Below are 25,830 nucleotides of genomic sequence, written 5' to 3' on the forward strand. Positions count from 1 at the left end.
GGCATAGTATTTTAGCACAGTAACTCATTCAGAGTACTAGGAAACCCTATATGGTGGCATGAATGAGGCTAACAAGAGGGTGTGGAGATTAGACATGCCCTGCAAGGAGGAGTGCTGCTCAGAAATAAGATACCACACAAGCTCTAGTGAGCCAAGCACCATATGGGTTTTATCTCACCCTTGTAGCTCTAGTTTATGTTTACAGAGAATATTTCAATTCTGTCAATGCTTGCTTAGCAATAAGCATTTGCCCACATGCTTAATGTGGGGCAGGCAGGTTATAAACGATATTCTTCTGTAAGCAAATTAACAATGTGCTCTGCATCATCTCAGTAAACAGAGATATGCCACAAACTTGTGTTCTCTTTCTCAAATGCTCCCTTGCTTTCAAGCCTTACAAGAGTCCAACATTCACATTTTTGCTCTTGACCAAGAAAGCTGAAAATGGAAACTGAGATTCTCATGTGTTCAGGGGCAGGAGCTTTGGGACTCAGAGTCACCCTGCCACTCACCCAAAGATCTCTTGGCAACAGCTGGAGGGAGACAGGCATTTCTGAGGATAATTCAGCCCTTTTGGATCAAGTTTATTGTCTCAGAAAGTCTTTTCTGAAAGTATTGTGACCTCAAGGGCCAGGAATAAGACAAAGCGGTCTACAGCAAAACGCTGTTCATGTGAGCACAACTCAGCTCAGACATTGTCCCTCAAGTCTTGCAGGAAAGTCTCTTTCTTCCTGTTCGGCTGACTCAAAACCAGCCCCTTTGTTACTGTACAAACTATGCATATTCTCTGGATAAATATAAAGTTTCATTAGATTAAATAATTTTTCTGGAGAGTTTTTAAGAGCCTAAATAACAGAAACCTAACTAAAAATGTCTCCAAGGCCATAGTTGTGACATTACATTCATCATGTTAAAACTCCTGGATCAGCCTACAGTCTAAAAACTACAGCTGCTAATATAATGCCTCCATTTCATCCCCTGCAGATTTTGCCTTCAGAAATGGAAATGCAGATACATAAACTCCTGAACTCCTGGAAGTCTGTCCATTTCTGACTGGTGGCAGCTGTTAAGTGCCCAAACACATCACATTATCAATATCTTTCTTTTCCAATATTTTCAAACCTGGAAGATTAACCGGGAGTAGTAGTGCTAAATTACCTGCATCCCTTCCTACTGCAGAGCAGACATTGTGTCAAAAGAGCAGCCTGTCTTTGCATTTCAGCTGTTAGGATTAATAGTTATAGTTTACAGGAGCGGATGGTCACAAACCTGCTGCATTTTTGTAGAGTTGTTATCTTTTCGTTAAACAAGAAATATGAGCTAAGAGAGTGAAGTAAAGAAAGAAGATATTGACACATATCTAGAATAAATATTTCTCTAAGGTTCTTTTATTTTCTGCTGTCATTTTCTATACATCTAGGGCCTGATCCGTTTCTGTACAGCTAGGGCCTTTGGAGTCAGTGGTCAAACTCCCACTGATTTCACTGAGCATTAGAACATATCCCAGCTGAATTAGAAAAATGGCAATACTTTTTTGTGAGAAGGAATTGCTATGATATGCATGAATCACAATTACTAAAGAGAGCTGGTGTGATTCAAAGCCCTGCACAAAACCTATGAAGTCAACAGCGGTCTGTCTGCTTCAAAAAGCTTTCAGAACCTCTGTCTCCCCTCTTGCACTGCCTTTAATCATGCAATCTTTGAACATCTTTCATCTTAACAAGAGGGCTCTGCAATTATTCAGTGCTTGCAAGGAGGAAATTCACTTTGCAATGTATCATAAAGTAAATTGATATTTACCAAACCAATAAACTATCTCTTCCGGGCTGCAGATGCTGAGCTGTTTGGAACATATGTACCATGATCTTGGATTGGTAAAAGACTTCAATATCAATCCTATCACACTAAAAAGGTGGTTGGTAAGTATTTCAAATTATTGATATTAGCAGTTTTTCAAATTCAAAAATCAATAAATAAGACATTTAGTCAACTCGACTCACATGAGTAATCCCACTGAAGGCAGTCAATCTATACAAATTCTTAAAATTTAAGTATTTCAGCAAATGTTTACATTCTTGTGGTCAATGACTTTTTTTAAAACTGTTTTGCGTTTGTCTGCTGAGCTTTCTGTTACTGAAAGCAGCTCATTTCTGACGAATGCTCTTGGTACCTACTGGAAATGGAGACAAGACAGTGTCTTCAGATATGACCAAGAAAAAATCAGTATGTGCAATAATCATTAGAGGTACTAAGTCACAGGGACTAAAAGAGCAAGTCAGGAAAGAAAAGGACTTGCTGACAAACTAAACAGCATTTTTTGCTTCAGTCTTTAATGCTAAGAATGTTGCAGAGATGCAAGACTTCAGATAAAGATGAGATTATACCAAAATTAAGATGTCTAAAGAAGAAACATTGGAATATTTAAAAATCAGTAAGTTTTCAGGTCCAAAGGAGACCGTAAGAAAGCACTTGCTAAAAACTGAAGAATATATTTGCTTTCTCAGAAAAATCTATCACGTCCCTAGCGAACTGTAGAACAGTAAGTATTTTACCCATTGTTCAAAAAGGATCTAGGGGTAGCCTGAAGAATTACAGTTAGTAAAACTCACAACTCTACCTGAAAAAATGATTGAAACAATAATTAAAAACATCATGATGTGAAGTTCATTATACAGACGCTTCATACAATTCCTACAGTGAAGACTTAAATCTCATTAATTTCTTCTAATTACCTGAAGCATATGCACAGAATAGAGGGAACTGTTCTACATGATGGATGTAGACTCCCAAGAAAGGCCTGAACAAATTCCACAAATTCAGAAGGTGGCTAAAAAACACAAAGCAAAGCACTGGATTCATTGTATCATGAAGTACAGCAAGAGCAGAAAGCACCTGGGCACCAGTGTGCACAGGGGCAGTGACTGTCATTGCTTGGTGCACTGCTGTAGGGTGAATCTAACAAGTCATTGGACTGATCAGAGAATGGAATAAGGCATAAAATGGACCAATGTTATCATGTCACCATAGAAGGCATAAGGCTTACCTGAGATTTAGGTCTAGCACTGGTTAAACCTTTTTAGAAAAACAGTATGACTACATTAAAGGAGACACAAAAAGTAATCAAGACCTAGGAAATCTCTCCCCAAAGGCAGATGAAAAGCTCAGTAATGTTGACCTTAGAAAGCAGCTGAACAGGAGGGGTGGGATGAAACCCAATATAAACAAGGCTAGCACAGAGTAGATAAAACACAAAATTTCCTCCTCCTGTCTCACAGCCTGAAAACATGGGAAACAAGGTGATATGTCAACACACATCAACATGCCACCCACACACATTACTGCAGGCAGCTTCCTGTTAGCATGTATCTCCAAGTAATTATTTACCACCAGCATTTCAGACCACCTAGATCTGAACAAGGGGAGTTTATTATGCATTTTCTACAAAGGTAAGACAGGGTAAGATTTCTTTTCCTAAACTCTAGCTTCACAGAAAAACAGATGATTTAAAAAGAGCCCCAAGGACTCTGCTTCAAACTATGATACTTCCCCAGGCATGCTGTGGGCACCAGTTTGAACTTAAGCGGGTAAGAAAAAGCCACCTCATACGTATGCTTGCTTTCTTGCTCCCATATCCATTGGCTACAGAAATGTTCCAGAAAGGGGAGGAAAGGGTGACTAATACAACCCAGTCACTCCAGCCCTTTAGTGTTCTGAGCCAGGAGTTCCCTGGGATACGCTGGGCTCCAATGCTGGATGTATATGTTACATCCATGCAGTGTTGTACAGTGCCTGGGCATGGCCACGGTTTCCATGTAGAGGCTGTGAGATACTGCCCACCACCTGGAAGCCCTGCTGTCAACCATATAGTTCCATTAGTTATTCATTTTACAATAATGTAATACATTCCTGAAGTCTTGCTGCAGAATAATCTGAACAGCTTTTGCAATGAAGCCCCCAAATATTGAATAAGCATTGAAAATCCACAGTTGTCTTGACCTCGTCCAGAGCTTTGAGGCTTCCTAGAAATCAGGTCCCAGGCTGAAGGGTTTGATCCTGGTGGGGCTTGAGGTTTCTTTAAGTAAATCCACTATTTAGCTGGAGAAGGGGACACAAATTCTGTCCATGTCATTAATTCAGACTCAGTAATGTGTGTAAGGGCTCTCTAGGGTCCAGGCTACAAAGGATTCAGCAGAAGGGGTCCAGCAGTGCTGCTGATGCTTTGCTGTTTTGTGCAGGACAGGATACCCAAGGCTATCCAGTGCATTGGAAGAGTGACTGTGGCATGTGTTAACCCAGCTGTGCCAGCTTCACTCAGCTAGCCTGGCTGACAGGAGCAAGGACACATGGAAAGACAAGCTCTAGCTTGTATTTGTAATGAGGGCACACAGTCAGGATCTGTAGAAAGTTAAAACACACAAAAATCAGTTCCACGTGCCTATATGGCTAAATCTCTTCAATGCTGCCTAGAATAGGAAATCCACACAGGTATGCTAGTGTGTGTGCATTCACATCTTTACTTTGCCAGGAAACACATCCCAAAGTGCCACCTCTGAACATTTGCAAATGAAATAACAACTACAGTTCAGCCTGGAAGTTTTCAAAGCTGCAATTTGCATTCGGCGAGACAGGGGAATGAGGATGTACTTTGAGTTCTTTACACATCCCAAAGTCACCATTTAACCACATCACAGTCTGAAATACAAATTTAGGATTAGAGCACAGAGTCCTATCTCAAGATCGAGATGCACTTGCAGCTGTGCTGGGATGTTTACCCATCACTAGCTGGTATGAGAGAGAAATTGCTGTAAGCTTTACCTGCTGACAAATTCTTGAAATGCAGTGTTCTTCACCATTCCCCAGGTGGACAGGGAGTGTCAGAGGGCCTTGTGCTACCACTCTGTCCTAGCAGAAAATTATATTGGGCTCCATAGGACTCCTGTAGAGGTATACAGTGCTTCCAGGGAGGCTGGGAAGTGTACGTAATCGTTTTTTTATGAGGAAAGAACTCTCTTGTCTCTGACTGTTTCATTCCCTCTCTCTGCAGCTGTGTATTCACGACAATTACAGAAACAACCCCTTTCATAATTTCCGGCACTGCTTCTGCGTGACCCAGATGATGTACAGCATGATCTCACTCTGCAGACTCCAGGTATGCCCCCACCTCAACAGTATCACTCAATTTCATTCATGGGGCACATGTTCGTCCACTAAGCACCATGACACCTGTGCCACTTTCCTTGCAACACAGGCCACCAGCTGGCTAGCAAGTGGTGAGCTTTGCAGTAGCTGCACTTGTTCAGTCCTTGGGGAGAGGAGGAGAGGTGTTGCATTTCCACCACTGGCTGCCCACTCAGCCATCCCATCCTAGACCCAAAAGCACCTACACAGCTTCCTGGGGTTGCTGGGAAGCTACCTTCACCTCCTGGGTATCTCAGATTTGTACACTGAAGCTCTTGTGACATTGATAGCATGAAACATCTATGAATCAGATCCAAAAGCCTACTGAATTATGGTCTGTGGATATAGTCTTCATCCGTGACACAAAATGTTCCCACAAGAGGTTTTCTCCAAATGTGTGCTTGCATCTGGGTCAGCTACTGCAAATAATACCTTGCATGTACTGTACGCAAGATTCACGTTTGACCTGTACTTTCTCCAAAACTAGAGACATAATTTGTTTTCATTGACTGGATGGATAACCTGTGTTTATATATTAATTTAATTTCTGTACAAACCAGATTTTCTTCAGTTAAAAAAACCCCTTTTTACTCCATAGTTAAACATCTTGGTTACTGGCCTAAGTCTATTTTCTTGCCAGCAGGAGTATGAAGAAAAACTTGCTTGAATGGGAGTTCATCCTATTCAGAAGCTGTGAGAATGTAACACTTAATTTTTCTTACTCTTCATAACTTTAGTTAATGGAGAATGCAATGGCAACTAAGCTATCTTCCAGCCCTCCCTTAACTAATCAGGATGCTCAAATGACTTGTAAGAGACTGTACTAATATCTCAGTGCTTTTATATGATCTCTGCAGTGATACCAAGTTTCAAGCAAATTGCCTCCACCGAGCTGCTGTTATTTAATGCAACAAAAGCAAATCTGAGTCATTTTTACTGGAAGGGAAGACAGAATTCTCTTTCTTGACTGAAGTAAATTGATCTGTGGAAAAATACTTCATTTTTCTCAGATTTGCATTTCTCTAAAAAGTAAATGTGGATGTATTTTTTACTTCATTTATGGGGACAGGGGAAGTAGAAATTGTAATACTATGTTTATGTTTTGTATTTTACAGGAGAAATTTTCCCAAATTGACATCTTGATTCTCATGACTGCAGCAGTATGCCATGACTTGGACCATCCGGGCTATAACAATACGTAAGTCTCTCTTGATTCTATTCCCTTAAAATTTATTGGGAAGGTAATACCAGTTGGTATTTTTGGTAGATCAGGTTTTCCTTCTCACAGCTTGAGCTGGTCATGACCTTCCTCAAGGCCCTGATGTTCACTCGCACATGGGCCAAGGCAGAGTTTCATGCAGAAAACTCAGGTCTGGGTTGGGATTGCCAGCTGTCCTTGGCTCTGTAAGGAAAATGCTTTTCCAGATTTCTATTCCAACAGTTCCCCTCACTCCTGAGAAAACAAGGTAAAATGGTTTACAGCTGAGAGAGAGGGCATAAATTATTATAGCTTTATTGACTGAAATGGAGTAATTACACTAAAATGCGAAGGGTGATTTAACTTAAACATTATTTCATAATTATAAATAATGAAGTGCATATTATTCTATTTATTATCATGTAACGAAATTAGAATTGCTTACTGATGGACACTTGTGTGCATGTATGTGTGTGTGAAAAAGAGAGAGAGAATCTACTTTACTTGCAGACATTCATTAAATAACAGTAGAACCTAATTCTGACTTAGATTAGTGAGAATCTCTCCATTGACATTAGTGGGGGTTGACTGAAGGTCAGACAGTTCCTTCTGTGTTTGGTCTATGTCATTTTAAGCTACAGAAATGGTAAAATTAAAAAGAAAAACCTACAGGGGAATAGTGCCTGACATGATACTGAAGTAGTATCTATCTTCTCTAAAAATCTGATTTAGTATTAACAATCAAAAAACAAGCTGCAGCTAGCTGAATAAGTATTAAAAAAATGTAAATAAAAGTAAGGAGCACGGTTTAGAGCAGCTGGTGTGTGTCTGTAGGGGTTTTCATTGTTTTTCTTCACATCAGCTATCAGATAAATGCACGAACCGAGCTTGCGGTACGCTACAATGACATTTCCCCACTGGAGAACCACCACTGTGCTGTGGCTTTCCAGATCATTTCCCAGCCAGAATACAACATTTTCTCCAACGTCGACCAGGACCAATTCAAGCAGATAAGACAGGTATGAATGCTGTTCCCATCTGTGTCGTACAAACTGTTCCTGAAGATGTAAGCATGCACAGACTTCCCTGCCGTACAATGCAAGTGAATCATTCTCCCTAGAGGGTGGGCCTGAAAAAGCCCCTCGCACTGGAAGGATGCAAGAGGGATTCTTGGAAAATTTCCACAGCAGCACTCCCTGGCATGTCTTGCTGTGAAATAATGAGTATTTCCTGATGATTAAAGCCTATGACATTTTGGGGGTATTATTGAAGGAGCCAATTTACTTTAACTGGGAAATGATTAAGCTCTCATGACATAAGTTTATACTTTAAAAAGAACATTGTATTAATTTTAAGAGGAACTTCAAAATGGAAAAAGATTTACAACAGCAGAGCACTTGTTGGAAGAGGCTTTGGTGGTCTGGGAGTCATCCCAGTTATCTCTGAGACAGTGAGCAATGCTACAATTCCCATTAGAGCACTAAGGGCCACAATTAGGTCTTAGTTCTCATGTTACACCTTCCTCACACACCAAATGAAAAAGCAGACCAGTGTAAGGCTCAGATACTGGTCTGGTTGGAGTTACTGATTCTGCCAGTGTATGGGAAGCAGGCATAAGTCCAAAATTGATAGATCTGTATGAAACCCCACAACTTTAAATTAACCACGTTTTCCCATCACAAACTCTGCCTAGCAGGAAGATACAGAGCTCCTAACACATTGGCTGCATCTGGGTATTTCAAAGCCCTTATTCCAAGGAGGACAAGCACAGAAGATATCTGTATCTACTGATCTCTGTCTCTTCCTAGGGCCACTAAGAGTCAGCAGCAAAACCCATAGTGCTTTCCAAGGAGCCAAAATTGAATCTTGGCAGACAGAGTGTGGCTTTTAATATCCTGTTGTACCGGGTTTTTTTTTTCATAATTAGTCAATCAGAAAGGAAAAACCTCAATGCCTCTGGAATATCACACCAGTGTTACAGATCAATCCGACCATGATCTTCATATACTGTGAACTCTTTATAATCCTCCTCCAGTCTGCTTGGTAGTTTCAAGTTAGAAACTTCCCCTTTCAGTATTAACAGTGTAATGCATCTGAGGCTTTCTGTGTGTAAGAAAGACCCTACTTTGCTATGCAATAGTAGACTTTGTAAAGATTGTCAAATTAATATGTGACCATGTTTTCTTTGCTAGGGGATAATTACATTAATCCTGGCTACAGATATGGCAAGACATGCAGAAATACTGGACTCTTTCAAGGAAAAAATGGAAAATTTTGATTACTCAAATGAAGAACACATGACCTGTGTAAGGAAGTTTTGTGGATTATTATTTTTATGTCCATAGTGTGAAAGCTTGTAGATTAACATCTGTTTGTTTTGAAACCAAGATTCAATATGCATTATCAAAAAAAGAATCCTTCCTACATCCTCTGCCCCGCCAAAAAGAATTACAATTTGTAAATGCTCTCTATAAAATAGATTAGTCCAGCTTTAGAAATTTAGAAATAGAGTCCCATCAGGAAAAAAACTATATTTACTCTGTCAGGTTGAAATTGTTATTGCCCACTACTGTGGAGCAAATTATCCACAAGAGTACAGACTCTAGTTTCCTCTACTTACCAACCCAGTCATCTTTGATGTCCAGGGAAGTCTTTCCTCAGCTGTCTCTGAATGCTCCACAAACAACTTAATGGCTATTTGTGGCTGAACTTCTTCGTGCAGTAAATAAGCGTACATCCCGCAGCGACACATCCCAGTGCTGCAGACAGGGAAACCAAGGCAGAGAAGGAATAAGTGACTGAAAGAGTGGAAAAGAATCCAGGTCATTTAAGACCTCCAATTTAATCCTAAAATTGTCCTTTCTGTTTGAAAACATTGCCAACCACTCCATTGTAAAGACACAGGTTCTGGATAGCAGAAAAGATGCTGGTATTAAGACTGCAGTATTAAAGTATTATCATCTTTCAGCTGAAGATGGTACTGATAAAATGCTGTGACATCTCCAACGAAGTCCGCCCAATGGAAGTGGCAGAGCCCTGGGTAGATTGCTTACTAGAGGAATATTTTATGCAGGTAAGAATGAGGGAGAGATGCAATTGCACAAATTACTGATCTTCCTGAATTCCAACTCAGCTACAGGTGTCCCGCTATCTGACAGTGCAGTCTAGCCCTAGGATGGAAAGGCTTCTTTTACAGAAAGTCAGAGAAGGATGTCAGGAAGAGAAGCTGTTCAGAAAGCAAGTGAATGCAGCTGGCTACAATTTGCAGATCAAAGACCTAGAAATCCTAATGCTAGCAGACCGGAGCTTGTTCTTTGTAAAGCGGCTGCCTTGCAAGTTTGTTTGACGTATAAATGATTTTTTGAGCCAAAAGGGCAAGAGCAGTGGCAAGAGAAAATAGTTAAGCGAGTTATATAAAATATCACATGGGAATTCATTTAGATAATTTTCACTGCATGTGAATAGTCCCCTAAAGAGAAAACAGAAGACTTGCTGAGGTGTGTCAAGTCAGACTTTAAGCTCCACACACAATTTCTCCTCACTGGATTCCCAGATGAACACAGATTCTGACTGCTTAAAAAAGGATCCCTGGAAGAGCAGCCCTGTGTTGCCTCCAGCAGACAGGGTCCTGAGCAGTGTGTACACTGCAGCAGTAGGATTTCAACCAACATGTAGCTGCAGTGCTCTGAGGAGAAGATGCCAGAGCCTTCTGGTGTGTTTTGTCTATACTTTGATAAGCTGCGCACCAAGGAGGGCATCTCGCAAGAGACAGACATCTCAGATGATGTGTCAGAAAGGCTTCTAGCTCGCTACATCTCCAGCTTCTTACTCAAAATCACACTATCTGTGTGTCTAACTGTTTTGGCCATCCAGCAAAGGCACTATGTCCTGAAACACCCAATAATCAAGAGATAAAGTCTGCTACAGGATACCTTTTTTGCATGCATAGTCTGTGACCTCCTTGCACATGAACCCACATAGAAACAGTGAGTGGTCAAGTACATAGCTTGGTAAACTCTTACTAGTCAACAGAACTATTCTGCATTGACCTGGTTAGCCAGAATTAGTTTTAATCATTAGTAAAGAAGAAGTAGTTGTTTCTGGTTGAATACCCAAAAATCATCACCCTCTGGAGAATGGTAAGGAAATCAAATACCTATTCCTTCTTTTCCAAAGGGTAAAGAGACATTACCACCTTTCTGAATGCTCTGAAATATTTTACGTCACAAGTCCCATGAGTTTGCAAAGGTAATCAGATAGCCTCATTGCCCCATAAGCCTGGAGGTGAACACTTTCATGCCAGTGTTGTACAGAAGTAACTGATCAGAGTTTTCGTTATTCAGATGCTTGCTCTCAACAAAGCAGGATACATTGCCCCAAGGGAAGCATATTGTTATTCTGTGCTATCTTCAGACACTACTGAGATCTGTATCTGAAGGCTACTGCTCTTTAGCTAGTGATCTGCTTGGTACATTACTTTCCTCACAAGCTTCTAGCCAAGATTAATATTGGTTAACTCTGGATTTGTTCCAGAGTGACAGAGAAAAATCTGAGGGGCTTCCAGTGGCACCGTTCATGGACCGTGATAAAGTGACCAAGCCAACAGCACAGATTGGCTTCCTGAAGTTTATTCTCATCCCCATGTTCGAAACAGTAACAAAGGTAAGTCACCCAAGGCCAGAAGCCGAAGTGGGGGTGTGTAGAGCTTCAACATTTGCTCCAACAGGTGTTTAGTTAGCCAGGGAAATGAGGATGTACAGTTCACACCCTGTCTTTCACCCCATTTCTAGCACGTACAAGATAATGTATACAAAAGGATGTATCAGTCTTTTTTCTCTTGTTTTCACTTAGCTATTCCCAGAGGTGGAGGAGGTGATGCTCCAACCCCTTTGGGAATCCAGGGACCACTACGAGGAATTAAAACAGATAGATGATGCTATGAAAGAGGTAAGTGCTAAAAATATCTCTTTGATAAAGTAAACGTTATGGTTGAATAAGTCAAACATTATAATTTAATAGCAGGTTAATTCTGAAATAGTAGGAATGCTTATGGCATAATCATTTTCACAAGAAACTTTCATTATACCTGGCTGGAGAGAAGTGTGTGCCACAAGCACTGAGTGTGCACAAGGCCATGCCCTTGCAGAGTCCACCAGGCACCACACAAGTACAACTGCAGGAAGGGAGCTGCTTGCAAGAGAGGGACCTCAAGACAAAACCCAGAGATAAGCTCCTAAGGGGAGTGCGTTAGCAAAGCATCTTCCTGGAGGAAGCTGCCTTTCCCCAGAAAGGAGTTAGCCCAGGCTAGATTGCGGCAAAATGTCCTGGGGTTGGACAGTTCAAGGCACTGCACCACCAATGCACAAGTTTATTTTCTGGGAAGAAACTTCCACTCATGTGTCTATCATCAATGATGTGTTTGAAATTTTATGAGGAATTACTCTCTCATACACAGCACCCAGTAAGATTAAACACACAACCAATGAAGCCATTTTAAGGCCCAGGCTGAGTGAGGACCTCCATTTACAGAGTGTCTGTCATTGCAAGGCTCTCTTGTGTCTCACAAGTCAGGCTTAGGGGAGGTGGGATATAAATGTGACCACATTTGTTGTCTCCAGCCGTTGTCTGCATTGCCTCAGGAAACTGGCAGGATGGACACCAAGGCCAGGCCCTGGGAGCAGGTGCGCTGTGTCTGCAGGGCAGCAGCCGGCATGCTGGCCCGGCTCCCGCAGCACCCTGCAGCCTGCGACACTGAGCCTGCATGCCTGCCTTGCATGCCTCTTTGAGCACTTCTTTTCCCTGCCAAGGACGGTGACAAAACCTGTCCAAATGGCATTACAGTTTAAGGGTTTTCTGACATGAACAAATAAATCGTGTAGACAGGATACTATCAGTCACTCTGTCATTAAAATAAACCGGGATGTGCCCTGAAGCACTAGTTGTGCTGATATTGTTTGATATGTGGGAAATGAAGGTTCAGTCACTTGATCATCCTTGGCTGGATGAGTGAAATGGTAGCTTTCTGGGGTAGCTTCCACCTCCTCCCAAGTGCTTTGGAGGAAAAGCCCATCAGCAGCAGAAATACTAAGGTTGGTTAATCAAAGAGCACATGCTCTGAGGGCACGAAGTTATAGAAGAAAAAAAAGTCTTTTTGGCATTCTTCAGTTTAGAGAGGAGCATTTCTTGAAGAAGGGAAGAAAAATTCAAATATGACTGCCAGACTTTCTGAGTCCTATTAATCTTTGAAATTGAGCTGAGGTTTTACTTCTGGTTTAAAGAAGCAGTCAAAACAGAAGTTTTATACAAACTGATGGAGATTTAATTATGGTGTATTGGCACAAGAGGTCTTAGGAAAATGGGAGCTGCCTGCATTCAGAAATATCCTGAAACAAGAGGAGTTAGTCAATAATCCAAGAGCCTAGCATGGCAAACGATGAGAAAGACTGAGTTCTGTTTACTTAGGACATACATTCAGGGCTGTTTGGATGAAACAGTGCCTGGGATATACCAAGCTGCTGCCTATTATTTCCCAACACATGTTGCACATGCCTTGTGGAGAGATGAGAGTTCAATTCACAGCAGCAGTGGAAAGGGGCACTGTGTGAGTCAGGGGTGTTAATCCTGCTTTGCTTTTCATTTTAGTTGCAGAAAAAGAAAAGTGAAAGTTTGACCACCAGCAGTACTGAAAAGTGAGACGAAAAAGTCTTTGAACAAAACGTAAGCCCTAAGGTTATTCTGTTTTTGAGAAATGCTGTATTTGCCAAACAGATGTGGTGGCTACATCAAAATCCAACTGGGACCATGTACATGGAAATGTGGCAGGTACGGATGCCCTGTCTGCCTCTCTGCCTGCCTGGGCACCTTGTCTGCAGCCTAAAGCCTGCTCACACAGATGCTGCCACCGTTGGGCACCATGGGCTCCCCATGCTCTGGCATGCCCACCACAGCCCCTCTAGCCGGGCTTCCCCTGCAGACATTGCACCAGTTGCAGCATGGCTCAAATCTTCAAATTTGCCTTTTGGTGACCACGCTGACTGCAGTCTGTAGAGGCAAAGTGGAGTTTTGCTAAGGAGCCTTTTCTGGAAAATGATCCACTGGCATCCAAAAACAAAATAAAAGAGTTGTTTTAGTCAAGATACTATATATATATGTGTGTACAGCAGTATGCTAATTACAGCATAGTTTAACAGATGCTTATATCCTGACAAGGGCCCTGGCATATATTTTTGTTTGCTTAGTAGGCCCTAATGACACATTTCTCTGTGTTATTCTCTGAATTTTATAGTGTTCACAGTACCTTCAGAGGTCCACATAGTGGATGCAATTTTATTTTTTTTCTACACTAGAAGAAATCATAAGAAACTTTAGTGAGTTTGCAGGTTTGCTTTGTGGCCTGGTACAGCTAGATGTCACAGGATCCTTCAGCACAAGCAAAGAAGGGAGCACAAAGCTGAAACCACTGTACAAACATTTTTTATCCTTGTGGAGGCAAAAAGCAACAACAAGAAAAATCTTCAAAGATGTACAGATTTTTTTTTTTTACTTTTAAACTGATCTGCTAAATAATATATTCTTCTACAGAATAAGGTGTTGCACTTGTTTTCTTTTGCGTCTGTGTTCGCGTGAGAACTGTCTCTGTTCCTAAAGACAAATGTTTGCATAATGAATACAAGGTAAGGGGCTGTAAAGGAGTGGGGAGGGTTTGTTCTCCTGAAGAGGAGAGGCTTTAGAAACATTTTTTTGTGTGTTATACTTGCATCATAAGAGCAACACCAAAAGAGCTTCGCTTCCAGTGATGACTTTGTAAAGTCTGGGAGCCAAGCTCTGCCCAGAGTTGCAGTCATGCAAACGAGCAGCAGACAATGCTGTGACTGACTCCTGCGCACTGTCTCACCAAAGAGGAGGCCAGAAGAAATCCCCCTTCATTGTGCCCATGAGAGGCAAGTCACAGCCAGGCTGCTCACCTGCTCCTGGTTTCTCCCACGGGGGAAGGGTTGCACTCGCTGGGGGCTTCAGCAGACAGGATCAGTTCCTACCACGGCATGGCTGCTGAGACCAGTGGTACGCATGCACCATGGCCTGCTGGCACCCCCCACACTGGCAGCCGTAGGCATACAGCCAGCAAAGTGTAATGCGTGCTGCTTTGGTTCTCCTTGGCTCAGTTCCTAAGGCTGCCCCATCAACTTTGCTAGGTGTGTTAGCAATAAGGGTAACACTAGTGCTATGCCTCTGTAAAATCCAAAGCCACATGTGCTGTCTTAGCTTGTTTTTCAGAAAGAGATGAGCAGGTGGGGGCCAGTCTTGCCCCTCATGACCCAGGACACACCTTAGGAAGCTTAGCCTCTCTGGCCAGTGTCTAGCACCAAGCTCACCTCTGAACAACAAACTCTGCCTCCTGCTATGGAAATTCGGATTTATTCTCCTGTTGTTTCTGTACATTAATTCCAAGCTTAGCTCTTGTCTCTCCCCCAGTGCCATTTCCCATGTTTGGTCACTTTCTTTTGCACAAAACTGTATTACTTCAGCTACTGTCCACTCTCTCAGGGAGATCAATATCACCTGAAACATCTATCCCTCTCACTATTCCTGATTGTGCATTTCCAGAGACCCAAGGCAGATTCACAGCTAATTCTCTCTGCTTGTGCCTCTTTCTGCTCAAGCTGCCTCCTCCTTTAAACAGCTTGGGGTTGGGGGTGGGATTAGGCTTTCTGCTCCAACTGGAAAAGGCTTTGATCCCTGGGTTTGAACAGTCCTGGGGGACCCCAAGGGAGATGGGAAGATCCAAGCACAGGGTCAGATCTGAGCTACACAGACATCTTCATGAATGGGTGAGCTAAACCCTAGTTTTGATTAACCTCAAACTTTCGATGCCTGAAATTTGGATCTGACTTACGTGGTTTGGGCCTTTTTTCTGTACTAAATCTTACAATTCAAAGTACATTGTGACCCGGATAGTTCTGCTGTGGAATTCTTCACTTCTTTTTCCCAAGTAAATCAAATTTACCATCTCCATTCAAGCGGATTTCTGTCACAAATCAGCTCCCAAAGCAGATGAGCTGTGCAGGAGCTATGAACAATTGCTTAGGATATGCCAAGTCCTGCACTGAGCTTGTTACATGAGATGAGAAAACCTGCTGTAGGAACCTGACTGCACCCTCCTTCCACTAAAACTGTTTAAGAGTTAGATCCTGATATGAAGTTTTCTTTCAGTTAGAAGGATTTTCTCTAATCATAAACCCTCATCTAACAAGTATTAATGCATGTGCTTAACTTCCACAAGCCTAGTCATGGACCCTGGTGTACAGTAGCTAATTGCATAGTACAGGCTCCTTAGCTTTCTCTAATTGAAGTTCATGGGAGTTGTTTGAGAATTCATGGTCCTTAGTGCTTGGTTTGGCTTGTTTTGGCTCCATCATTTTTAAGAGCAAGAAAACTGTTTACTGGAGAGAGATGATCAGAAGACATTGGTGAAATCCCACTGATTTTACTGGAGCTGCATCAGAAACATGGAGAAGGGAATGCAACTTGTCCTCAGGGCTGCACCAGTGATTGTCATGATGCTATAATGTGCTCTGGGGCTTATTGAAAGAACAGGCAACATCCAGACTGCTATTCACAGACAGCTGAAAAAAAGACCACATTCAATCACCACCAGCTATTGGTATAAACAGGAATACCACAGAATTTTTTAATCTCATTTGCCTTTGTAATATTCTATTTCTAAGAGACAATCCTCTGAACATATGTTTAACCAAGGCGAATGCAAGGCATTCTCTCATAATTCTAGTTTCTTATATTTTTTCCATAATATTTGCTGATGTGATTCATATGCAAATTAACAGATTTGACAGTCTTGGCAATCAGCCCATTAAAATGTCACACATTTCCAAGGTGACATTTTAAAACTACACTTAGTATGAAAATGAAGTTTGTTGAGGCAGCCAGACAGATGTCTCAAGTGTGATTTAATCTTTTCTCTCCCTAATCCAAGGAATAGGAGTGAATATTGTATCTCAGTGTTGTTTATGGTAGGTGCCTTACAAAGAACTGTCTGTGATCTGTTTCATGCAACTTTTCAGCATCACAACAGTGCCACATGCATCCCAGCCTTACATTGCTAATCCTTTACTTGTGACCAAAGATGAACACGAAACAGGCTGTAACTATTCCATGCCATTTAGCTTGTAAAACTAATGATGAGCCCTGGGATTTTACTTCTTTAAAAAAAAACCAAACAACTATGAGATCCCACAGCCCCATACTCCCTTCATTTTTTAGGATGGCTTTCATAATCAGATCAAACTAAGGCTATAGTACAACTGCATGTCTTGAGAAGGAAACAGCTTTTTAAAAATGTGAATACCCCCACAGCAGCCAATTTGCAATGAAAATTTAGTGTGTGTTAAATACATAGGTTATGTAATGCCAAAGAAGTATCTGTGCATGGAAATTGTTAATCTCGGTGCTGCCTCTGAGCAGCAATAATAACAGCATCTGTTCCATGTGAGAGAGAAGCAGAGTGCTGGTGTGGAATATGAACCCATCAGGAGAAGTACTGTCAAGCAGTATTCAATTTTCCTGTTTAAGCAGTGGGTTTTTACTGCAAACTGCCCCTTCTCTCTGGAAACAACTGAAGAACAAGTCTCACCTTTGTGCCTGGTTTGTTGTGTTAAGAGCGTACACACATTGTATTCTCCTTGTCATATTGTTCTGTTCTGTTGTGAACGTTTCTGTGAGAAAGCAGACATGGTGGGGCAAATCACCTACCCTACTAATGCAAAATCTCCTCATATTTACCTCTTTCCCACACCATCATCTCCTTGATTTCCCTGTGGCAAGGCAGGGTACAAAACACAGCAACATCCTGTTAGAGACAAGGAGTACTCAAGCCCCAGCCTGCAGGAAGGATATATGTGAACGGACAGCCTGATGTGGGGTCATCCAGCTGCTGCTTTGACTCCCAGTATAAAAAAAAAAAACCAAACTACTTTCCAAGAGGTTGCCCTGGAATCAGGCACATCCCAGCTTCAGGCTGTGGCCCAGAGGACACCATGCAGGCCCTGCCCTCCCGAACCACCCTTCTGTATGCACAACCCTCTGCCATGCAGCACCCTTGCGACCAAGGTTGTTCAGTGCCAGCAAAGTGAAGCAAAGACTTATGAAGTATATTTAAAACAGCTTGGATTCTGCTTTTCTAGGCAACAGTCCAGTGGGCGAGCTCTCCTTTCTCTCAGCTCTGCAGGGGAGTGCCTAGGCAGATGTAAAGTTTGTACTATGAAAAACTGGTGCATTGGAGGCCTGTGTGTGGGTCCTATGATAGCACAAGAAACCAGTAAGTCTTAATAATAAACCTGTATCTGCCACTGGCTTCAAATACCCTCTATTTGTCATCAGGTCATGACAGCAAGTCATCAGGCCAGGGCTTCCCTCTCCTTTCAAACAGAGGGACCCACCTCTGTAAAGCACCTTGTGGTATTCGGATGTAAAATGCTCCTCACTGCAAGAACCAACAGTTACCATTTCCAGAAAATACGACTTCATGGAAAATTCTGGCCAAAATACTTATTAGATGTCCTCATAAATGAAGACGCTCTAACCAACAAGTCAAACATCTCTTTCTTCATGATCATGTTGGAGTAAATCTGGCTCTTTGCTAGTGAGAAGTCATACTTTTTACTATCTCACACACACAAAAAAACCTTTCTGACTATTTTGGCACATAATCAGGAATTACAGGTGTACTCAGGCACATGCACATACACAAAATGGCTATCTGTAGACATTTTTGTATTACAGCTCTTGGCTTTTTTGCAAGACAAACTTAGAACCAGGAGGGTTTGGAAAGTGTAAACCACTCTTGTCAGAGCCAACATGTGCTATAATGTCTCTGAGGAAAAATCTCTGTTTTCCAAACTGTGTGGAAGCACATTTACTGCCTGGCTGACAGACCCGGCAGATCCTCTGCCCTAAAGGAAGCTCCAAGGTGACAGGGACTTGGAGCAGCTCTATGTGTTTCTAGATGAAAAGAGCTTGCTGTCAGCCTGCTGATGGTGTTCTGGGCTCAGGACAGCCGGGATGTGCTCCAGGTTGAAAAACACAACAAGAAAATCAACACAAAAACATACAGATCCTCCTCAAATCTGTGTGCCCAAGCCATGCCTTCTAGCATGCCCAGTTAATAGCTTCTCTGGTTAACCCCTGGAAGCCAACTTGTCCTGCAGTACTTGTGCTACTGGAGAGCTGCCAGGCTTTGCAGCCACCCCACAGCACACAAGGATGCTCTAAAGCACTTGTAACTAACAGGCTCATGTATGAACAACTAAGCTATAAACCATTAGATACGCATGCATCTCAGTGGAAAGGCAGATCCAGAACTGCCCCTGGCCTGGCCTAAAGCAGGAGAGTATGGCAAGCCAGAGGGATAGGCAGCCAGCCCACCACATGGTATGGAGACATAACATCCCAGTGTAATTTTTCAGCCTCAGATATTATGGGATTTTTCTCAGGCTTTCCCAGACAGGTTTAATGTTTGGGTATGCATGGCTTGCTCCTGACATGGTGTCTCCAGCTGTTCGTGTGCTGCCTGACTGCCCCTGCTCCCCACATCCAAGAAGTGAAAATGTGCCCCCAACAAAGGACTGTTGGCAGTAGAATTGTTGGGCTCTGAGACTGTAGCTTTTGTGCCCAGCCATGACCACCTCCGTGGCCAGCATCGCCAGGGCTTCAACATAAATGCAAATGACCAGCAAAGTGATGGCCACACAAACGGGACATGGGCTCTGAGGCCCTCCTGCTCCTTCTAGCTTCGTATCAGGGAAGCTGGTTGAGGTTGTTCTTTTTCTTTTTGCGGGGGGGGGGGGGGGGGGGGGGGCGCAGGGCAGGGGCTGACTGGGTTTTTTTCTAGCACTTTTCCATCCTGCAGCACTTGGTCTGCTTTTCAAATCAACATGCTGGAAACATAGCAGCCATGTTTGCTTACCACGGCACTGAGTGCCTGGCGACCAGCCGAGCTTTCTGTCACACAAAAGCCGCCTTGTCAGGCCTTCACATCTGGGGCCATGTAAAATGGCATTGGAGGCTGAAATCCCCTCTTGTAGTTTAAATGTAAACGTTGCCTACAAGTGGGCCCGTGGCTCCAGAGGGCACGTGGTGATGCGCTGTGCAGGGTGGAGCGGCAGCCACCCAGAGAGCGCAGGGACGGTGGCAGCGCAGCCCTCGCCATGGGCACCGAGCCCCTGGCAGACCGCAGGGAGCAGGCTGCTGGCCCTGGCCGAGGCCCTGAGCCACCATCAGCGCCAGGGCACCCCCACAGTCCCCAAAGGAGGAAGCGGTGGGGAAAGCGCGGGCAGCCTGCCTCCAGGCCGCCATGGGATTTTTTCGGCTGCTGACCCCGGCCTTCCCTCTCAGCCACGTCTGCCCCCCGCTGCCCCACCGTTTTGTGAATGAAGGGAAGGAGGGTGGCAGTGGGGAGAAGCCCTCTGCCAGCCTCCTCGTGGCTTTGGGAAAGATGTTACAGGTAGGACAGAACAGAAGAGAACAGAACAGAATAGACTATTTCAGTTGGAAGGGACCTACAACAATCATCTAGTCCAACTGCCTGACCACTTCAGGGCTGACCAAAAGTTAAAGCATGTTGTTCACCAAATGCCCCTTAAACACTGACAGGTTTGGGGCACTGACCACCTCTCCAGGAAGGTGCAAAGATTTTCCATTTTGATAAGCAAATTTCCCACCCTCAAAAATTTTTCCTGTACTAACTTGAAAGCTTGAAATCTCATTTAACTACAAAAGCTTCAGGTAAATGAAATGAACACTGACAGCAATGCTTATGTGTTCCTTCATTTTTGAGCTATTATTTCCCTTCCAAAAAACTTTATTAATGCAGGTGAAGTTATTCTTGAAACAAGCAAGCCCATAACGTCCCTATTAGAAATGTTTTCCACTATGTTTCCCTGCCCAGCTTTGAAACAACCTGCCCAATTTGACTTCAGCCCACAGGCAACACCATAACAGCTTGCAGCCATGGCCAGGAGCCCTCTTCTGCCTGCCTCGGGCCCCGGAGGCAGAGACACTGCAGGTCAGGCCAGGGGAGCTGCGCCTTGTGCACAAGAGGAGGCCGGTGCACCCCAGAAAGCAACGAAGAGCCTGGGGCAGGCACTGGTGTCCTCAAACCATGCTCACACTGGGAGTATGGCGCCTCCTTCCTCAGCGGCAGCTGTTCTACCACAACTTCCCAGTGCTGTCCAGGGCATCTGGACTTGCATGGTGCCTCCAGGGCTGGCCAGCAGGGTTTGGCTGCAAGGAGATAGCTGCTTATCTTGGGGAAGAGCTGAAGAAATATGTTCCTAAAGGTTATAGGATAACAAGTCTAAAACACTGCGTGCTTCAGAAAGTTCACCGGGGTGATGTGCCATAAATGACAATTTCATTTATTCCAGGCTGTATTTTTTTCCCTCATTCAAGACTTTGATCCTCCTCATCATGCTGGCTACTATGTGTGTTGCCAAGGGCAGAGCTCCTGCTGCAGTGACTCATCCCAGCTCCTTTGCTTGCAGAGGACATGCCACTCACTTTAGGAAAGGTGAGCCAAGGCTGCATCATCCAGAGCTGGTGGAAGCTGGCCATGCTTTGCTAGAGAATGGTGGCAAGTTTCACCTCCATCTGGAAGGCAGCCTGTGTCCAGGGAGAACCTGGTTTGTAGGACTTCAGTAGATAAAAAGTACAGGAATCTCCCCTTTATTTCTAGTGTTTCATTTTATCCTGCCAGCTGTTTAATTTATTCAGCCCATATGGCGATTTATTCATTAACCTGTGCCTCATGTTGCCATTTCCACCCATGCAGAAAGCATCAACTGCTGCCAATCGCTACACAGTGCTAAGCACCTTCATGAGAGACTGGGCTATGTCAGGTCATCCAAATTCATCCACTGGCAAGTGCACTTAAAAAGCAGTGAAAATGCATTCCTATGCCTACACCTTATTTTATCTATGTATTTATTTAACTATTTTGACTAAGGAGAAAATTGTGAATACTAAGCTAGTGGCACCCACAGTTTTGAACTGCACTGAATTATAAACATTCACATAGCTTCCTTTAGGTGTTCTACAGAATCAAGTTTTAACATGTGTATTTTGCAGGAAAATACATAAAATTAAATTCAAAAGGTTGCAAGCTGATTAATATTCAAAGTTTGTACCAGTTAGTACGGTAAAGCTCGCTCTTTCAAACATGAACTATGCAGAGTAAGTCAGGATGCTTACTTTTTTAAAAACTGAGATTAAATGCATTATTTCCAGTGTAATAACCTTATAGTACCTCTGAATTTATCTCTAGGACAAAGGTCTTTTCTCATCCCAGTTGTTAAAATTTAACTAGGAAGACAATAATCATCCTGAAAGACACATTGCACATGGAGGGGGGTTTGGTCGCGTGACTTACAAGAGGAACTCAAAGTTTGCAGAGAAAGAATAGTGTTTGCAGACTGTAAAAGAGAGTAACAGCCCCTGGGATACTCTTTCAGAAAAGAGGTGAATCCTTTGCTGCACAGCACAGGAAGATTTGTTCCCCATACGGTGGGGTCAAAATCAAAGCCCATTTGCCACATAGGGTTTGCCTAATTTTTTTAAATTTCTTTTTTGAGACCTGTCTTGTTTAGAACTCAGTAAAAAGTTAGTTTCACCACCGTAACTTATATCAGCATTCACCCCCTGAATGTGCATTTACACAGTGCAGTCTTCCCAAAGCTGTGGGCAGCTGCCTCCAACTAGTTGCCTGGAAAATCAGCTTCTCTGTAAACAAGCCAGATAATCAAGGGCAGATAAAAGTGCCTGGATTAGTCCTCTGTGCGTATGCACATGCTGCCTTTACTCTACTATCGCAACTGTTGCTGTATTTTTACCACCCAGTGACTGGCAGCATAGCCACAGGTGCTCTGTGCTGTGGTGCTCCCCATTCCTCCCTTGCCCAGAGGAGGAAGTACCACAGTGGGCATCAGAGGGTGATCTGCACCCAAACCCTTTCACCATTTCCCTCAGCGCACAGCAGGAGCCTTTTGGTCTGCAACAAGGGGAGTTCATGTTCCAATCTGCACTCCCAGCAAAGGCAGCCCTCTTAAAGCACCACAGCTGCATAGCTCACTTTTTTTGGGGTGGTAGACATGGCAAGGACCAAGGCACGATACCACTAGGGATGTCAACATGGCTGTGACCTTGCTGTCAACACTAACACATAGGGAAGCTGGCAGCTGCCAGGACAAGTTAGCCACTGCAGTAGGGCTGCAGCTATAGCAAAAAGGAAGAGCAAACCTGCAGCCCTCAAATCCCCATCTCACACCCCTAGCTTCACCCCCCACCTTCCTAGAGGGGGAAGGGATCCCAGGTTTGAGGCTGCAGATGTCTGCTCTGCCAGTGCTGCTAAAACCAGAGGGTATCAGGCTTAGGAAGGGCAGTGGAGTCTCTGCTGAGGACCTCCTGTTGCGTGGGGTCCACACAACACGCACCTCCCACAGCAGCGGAGGAAAGAACTGGCATTGCAAAGCCAGAGGGAGACAGGACATTGGTACCCCTTACCTGGGTTTTGCATGTAAAGAATAAAACTCAGGATTGTGCCAGCCCCAACTAAGGAACAAAGTGCCAGGCAACCAATGCAGAAAATAAGAAGCACTGGTCACCTGAACACAAGAGTTAAATGCCTTTGTGCTGTTGGTGTATTTTTAAAGTTGCAATACAGCATTTGACAAAGTAGGTTTGGCTGTTAGATTTGCATGCAAATTTGCATACTGGCCTCATTAGACAAAATTCCAATTAAACATTCATGCATGCAAGAATGGCAGATGGGCCAGCCTAACAGGTGTACCATTTTACGCTACGTGACAGCTGTAGAGTTTACATCAGACATGATTATGCCCTCTTCTGCTCAATTAGGGGTTAATTAGCCTGCATCAACTCCATCCATCTCCCACACTGTCCAAATATGACACCTTTTATCTTCTCCAGTTTCTCATTTTTTCAGAATTACATTATCTACTCTACTCCATTAAGAACCCCTTTTTAGCCCATCTAAATGTATTCTCATGTACGTAAAAGCAGCATAATAACAAGGAAACATATAGAAACCTGACATTTCTTTTTATGTTGGTACTTACTGTTCAAAATGTCCTAGAAGAATATTAATTATGTCCGCCTTTCCACAGGTGAAAGGCACTGATCATTTGAAAGGACTCTCCATCTTCAGAAGCATGCTGCACCAAGCAGGCCGTTCCATTATCCTTTCACAAAACACATTGAAATCCCTTGTATGACACCCACTTCAGTCTCCTCACTTCCAACTGCACAAGCATTGTGTTAAAGAACTGCCAAAGGAGGATCAGAGAAGAAAATCATGCAGAACTTTTACATTTTCTGATCCTTAAGGATTTAGCAGGATGGGGAGGATAATAGCCACTATTCTCAGTGGTTACATGACGCTGGCAATAAACAACTTTTGTAACTATCAGATGTCTGTAAAAGCCCCTGATCACTACACACGCCTCTGCCAGGAATATGATTCTGTAAATAATGTGCATCAGCCACCCACAAGGTCCAGCTCTGAGTGGTCCCACAGGCGCAGCCACCAGAAAGACAAGGAAGCTGCATGGCCACTAAAACCAGAACAGTTAAAGATGGAGCCAATGCTTACCCCCCTAACGTTGAGACTACCATGATTTTTTTTCTAGTATTTTCTTCTTCAGTTGGCAATTTTACAGTAATCACAGATCCTAGTGAGGGTTTCCAGTGTGAATCATCCCAAACAGGTTTGGCTCAGTTGCAACCCTGACCTCAAATCTTAGACTATGTCTATCAAAACTAAACACTGTTTCTTTGTTCTAGCTCTAATAAGGACACTTCTACAGTGGTTATCTACATGAGTACGTCAAACAGTAACATTTCACTGGAAGCCTCTCAGTTTAAAATTCATCCAGCTTTCCCCGGGGACAACCATGTTCCACCAGGAAACATCTATAAGCATAAAATGAAAATGGGAGAAGTTGGAGTAGATGCCACTAATTCTCTGTTCACTTCTAATGTCACATGCTACTTTCTGCTGGAAGACTTCATACCACGGTAGCCCCGAATTGCTGGGCAGTCTGCAAATGTTAAGAGAAGCATAGTTTCTACCTCAGTGAGTTGACTGTATAATCTGAAATGGGACATAAATTAACTTACATGGTGTAATACACATCCTAGGATGAGCAAGCAGATGATCGAAGCACTCTGATGATGCTGAATGTTCTGCAGGGACAGCAAACTCCTCCCACCCTCATTCCTCATGTAGCTTCTACTCATTAACCTCTGTGTGAACACAGTGCTGATGCCATCTTTGGTCGCCAAGAGATCTGTGAGAGAAGTCAGGAAATTCATAGGGGTGCAAAACACTAATTACATTTCTCCAAAATGAAGTTGCCCGTGCAAACTCATCTGCATTTTTTCAGCTGAAGTTTCTTTCTTAACTTGTGACAGCGATGGTTACAGCATGTTTCTTCTGCTGTCGTTCAGGAAAGATTTGCTGAGTGCACCAGTCCAACACATGTCTGTGTATGCAGGGGCTGATGCAGCTCCTCTGCACCTGGACAGAAGCCTGCGAGATAACTCTGTACAGAGGTGATCTGTTTGCTTCTCAGAGGAGCTTGGCTGAAAGGTCAGATCTGGAAAGACTTTCCCTTCTTCCCCTAGATGTTGCTGAGCCTTGTGTTACTCCTGCATGTTCAGCTTATCTGTTGATTTTAAATTAGGATCATTTAGATATGCTTTCCTTCTGAATTACATCGTTTTATTGTAAGTTGATGGGCTGAATTGGGAACACTGTGCTCAGCTCAGCCAAGTGCAGAGAGCCCATTAAATTCACGGGGACAAAGCAAAGCACACTGGGGCAAAAACCAGGCTGCCTTTACCCTTCCCAGGAAAGACTTTTCCTGTAAAAGGGGGTGTACTTGACTAACCAGAGGCATGTGAGCTGGAAATCAGTGACTACTGCTGCCAGAGGAGCAGAGCAGAAATGTCATCGCAGGGCCAAGCTCACGCGCTTTACTGACTTACGCGTTTACTTACTTTACTTACTCCTGGGTGAGTAAGGGCTCGTTGAAGTACCACTGGCTGCAGGGGGGGGACAGCTGTGTCTCTCCCAAGAGGAGCTGGCTTTCCTCCTGCCAGGGCTAAAAAAAAAAAAAGCAGTCGGTGCTCACAAAGACTAAATTCCCTTTGGTTTGAGGCCCTGAGGGACCTCATTCAGCCACACCAGACTGGGCTGAGTCTACATGATATGTAGCAGGCAGATAAGAGCTTTCTCTGTCCCGACAGGAGCCCTGGGTGTGGGTAGTGGCTGAGCAGCTTTAGATGGCACACTGCTGAGAACCGAATGGACCAGCTCAGGAGCAGCACTGCCAGTAAAGCCTGAGTGCAGACTGGCTTTTCTAGCA

General features: G+C 43.5%; 1 protein-coding gene and 1 long non-coding RNA gene across 5 annotated transcripts in view; one reads left to right on the forward strand and one right to left on the reverse strand.

The window, feature by feature from the left end:
- Positions 1-14,073, forward strand: part of PDE9A (phosphodiesterase 9A) — a 53,290-nt gene extending 39,217 nt beyond the window's left edge. For 3 of the 4 annotated variants that reach the window (XM_056329416.1, XM_056329419.1, XM_056329417.1), the window contains 9 exons: positions 1,833-1,919; positions 5,045-5,149; positions 6,294-6,376; positions 7,239-7,395; positions 8,569-8,682; positions 9,345-9,449; positions 10,910-11,038; positions 11,228-11,323; positions 13,019-14,066. In XM_056329416.1, coding sequence (XP_056185391.1) covers positions 1,833-1,919; positions 5,045-5,149; positions 6,294-6,376; positions 7,239-7,395; positions 8,569-8,682; positions 9,345-9,449; positions 10,910-11,038; positions 11,228-11,323; positions 13,019-13,069 — 927 coding nt within the window. In that variant the 3' untranslated portion in view covers positions 13,070-14,066. Of the gene's footprint in view, positions 1-1,832; positions 1,920-5,044; positions 5,150-6,293; positions 6,377-7,238; positions 7,396-8,568; positions 8,683-9,344; positions 9,450-10,909; positions 11,039-11,227; positions 11,324-13,018 lie in introns of all 4 variants that reach the window. The other variant, XM_056329415.1, reaches the window with a different exon arrangement.
- LOC130145029 (uncharacterized) lies at positions 6,392-25,556 on the reverse strand. Its single transcript, XR_008820352.1, has 3 exons — positions 24,581-25,556; positions 8,997-9,135; positions 6,392-6,631 (listed from the first exon to the last, which is right to left on the reverse strand). It is a non-coding gene; the product is annotated as an uncharacterized LOC130145029 (long non-coding RNA).
- Between the last annotated feature and the right edge of the window lie 274 nt (positions 25,557-25,830).

Source organism: Falco biarmicus, chromosome 2 (assembly GCF_023638135.1).
Source record: "Falco biarmicus isolate bFalBia1 chromosome 2, bFalBia1.pri, whole genome shotgun sequence".
NCBI classification, from domain to species: Eukaryota; Metazoa; Chordata; class Aves; order Falconiformes; family Falconidae; genus Falco; species Falco biarmicus.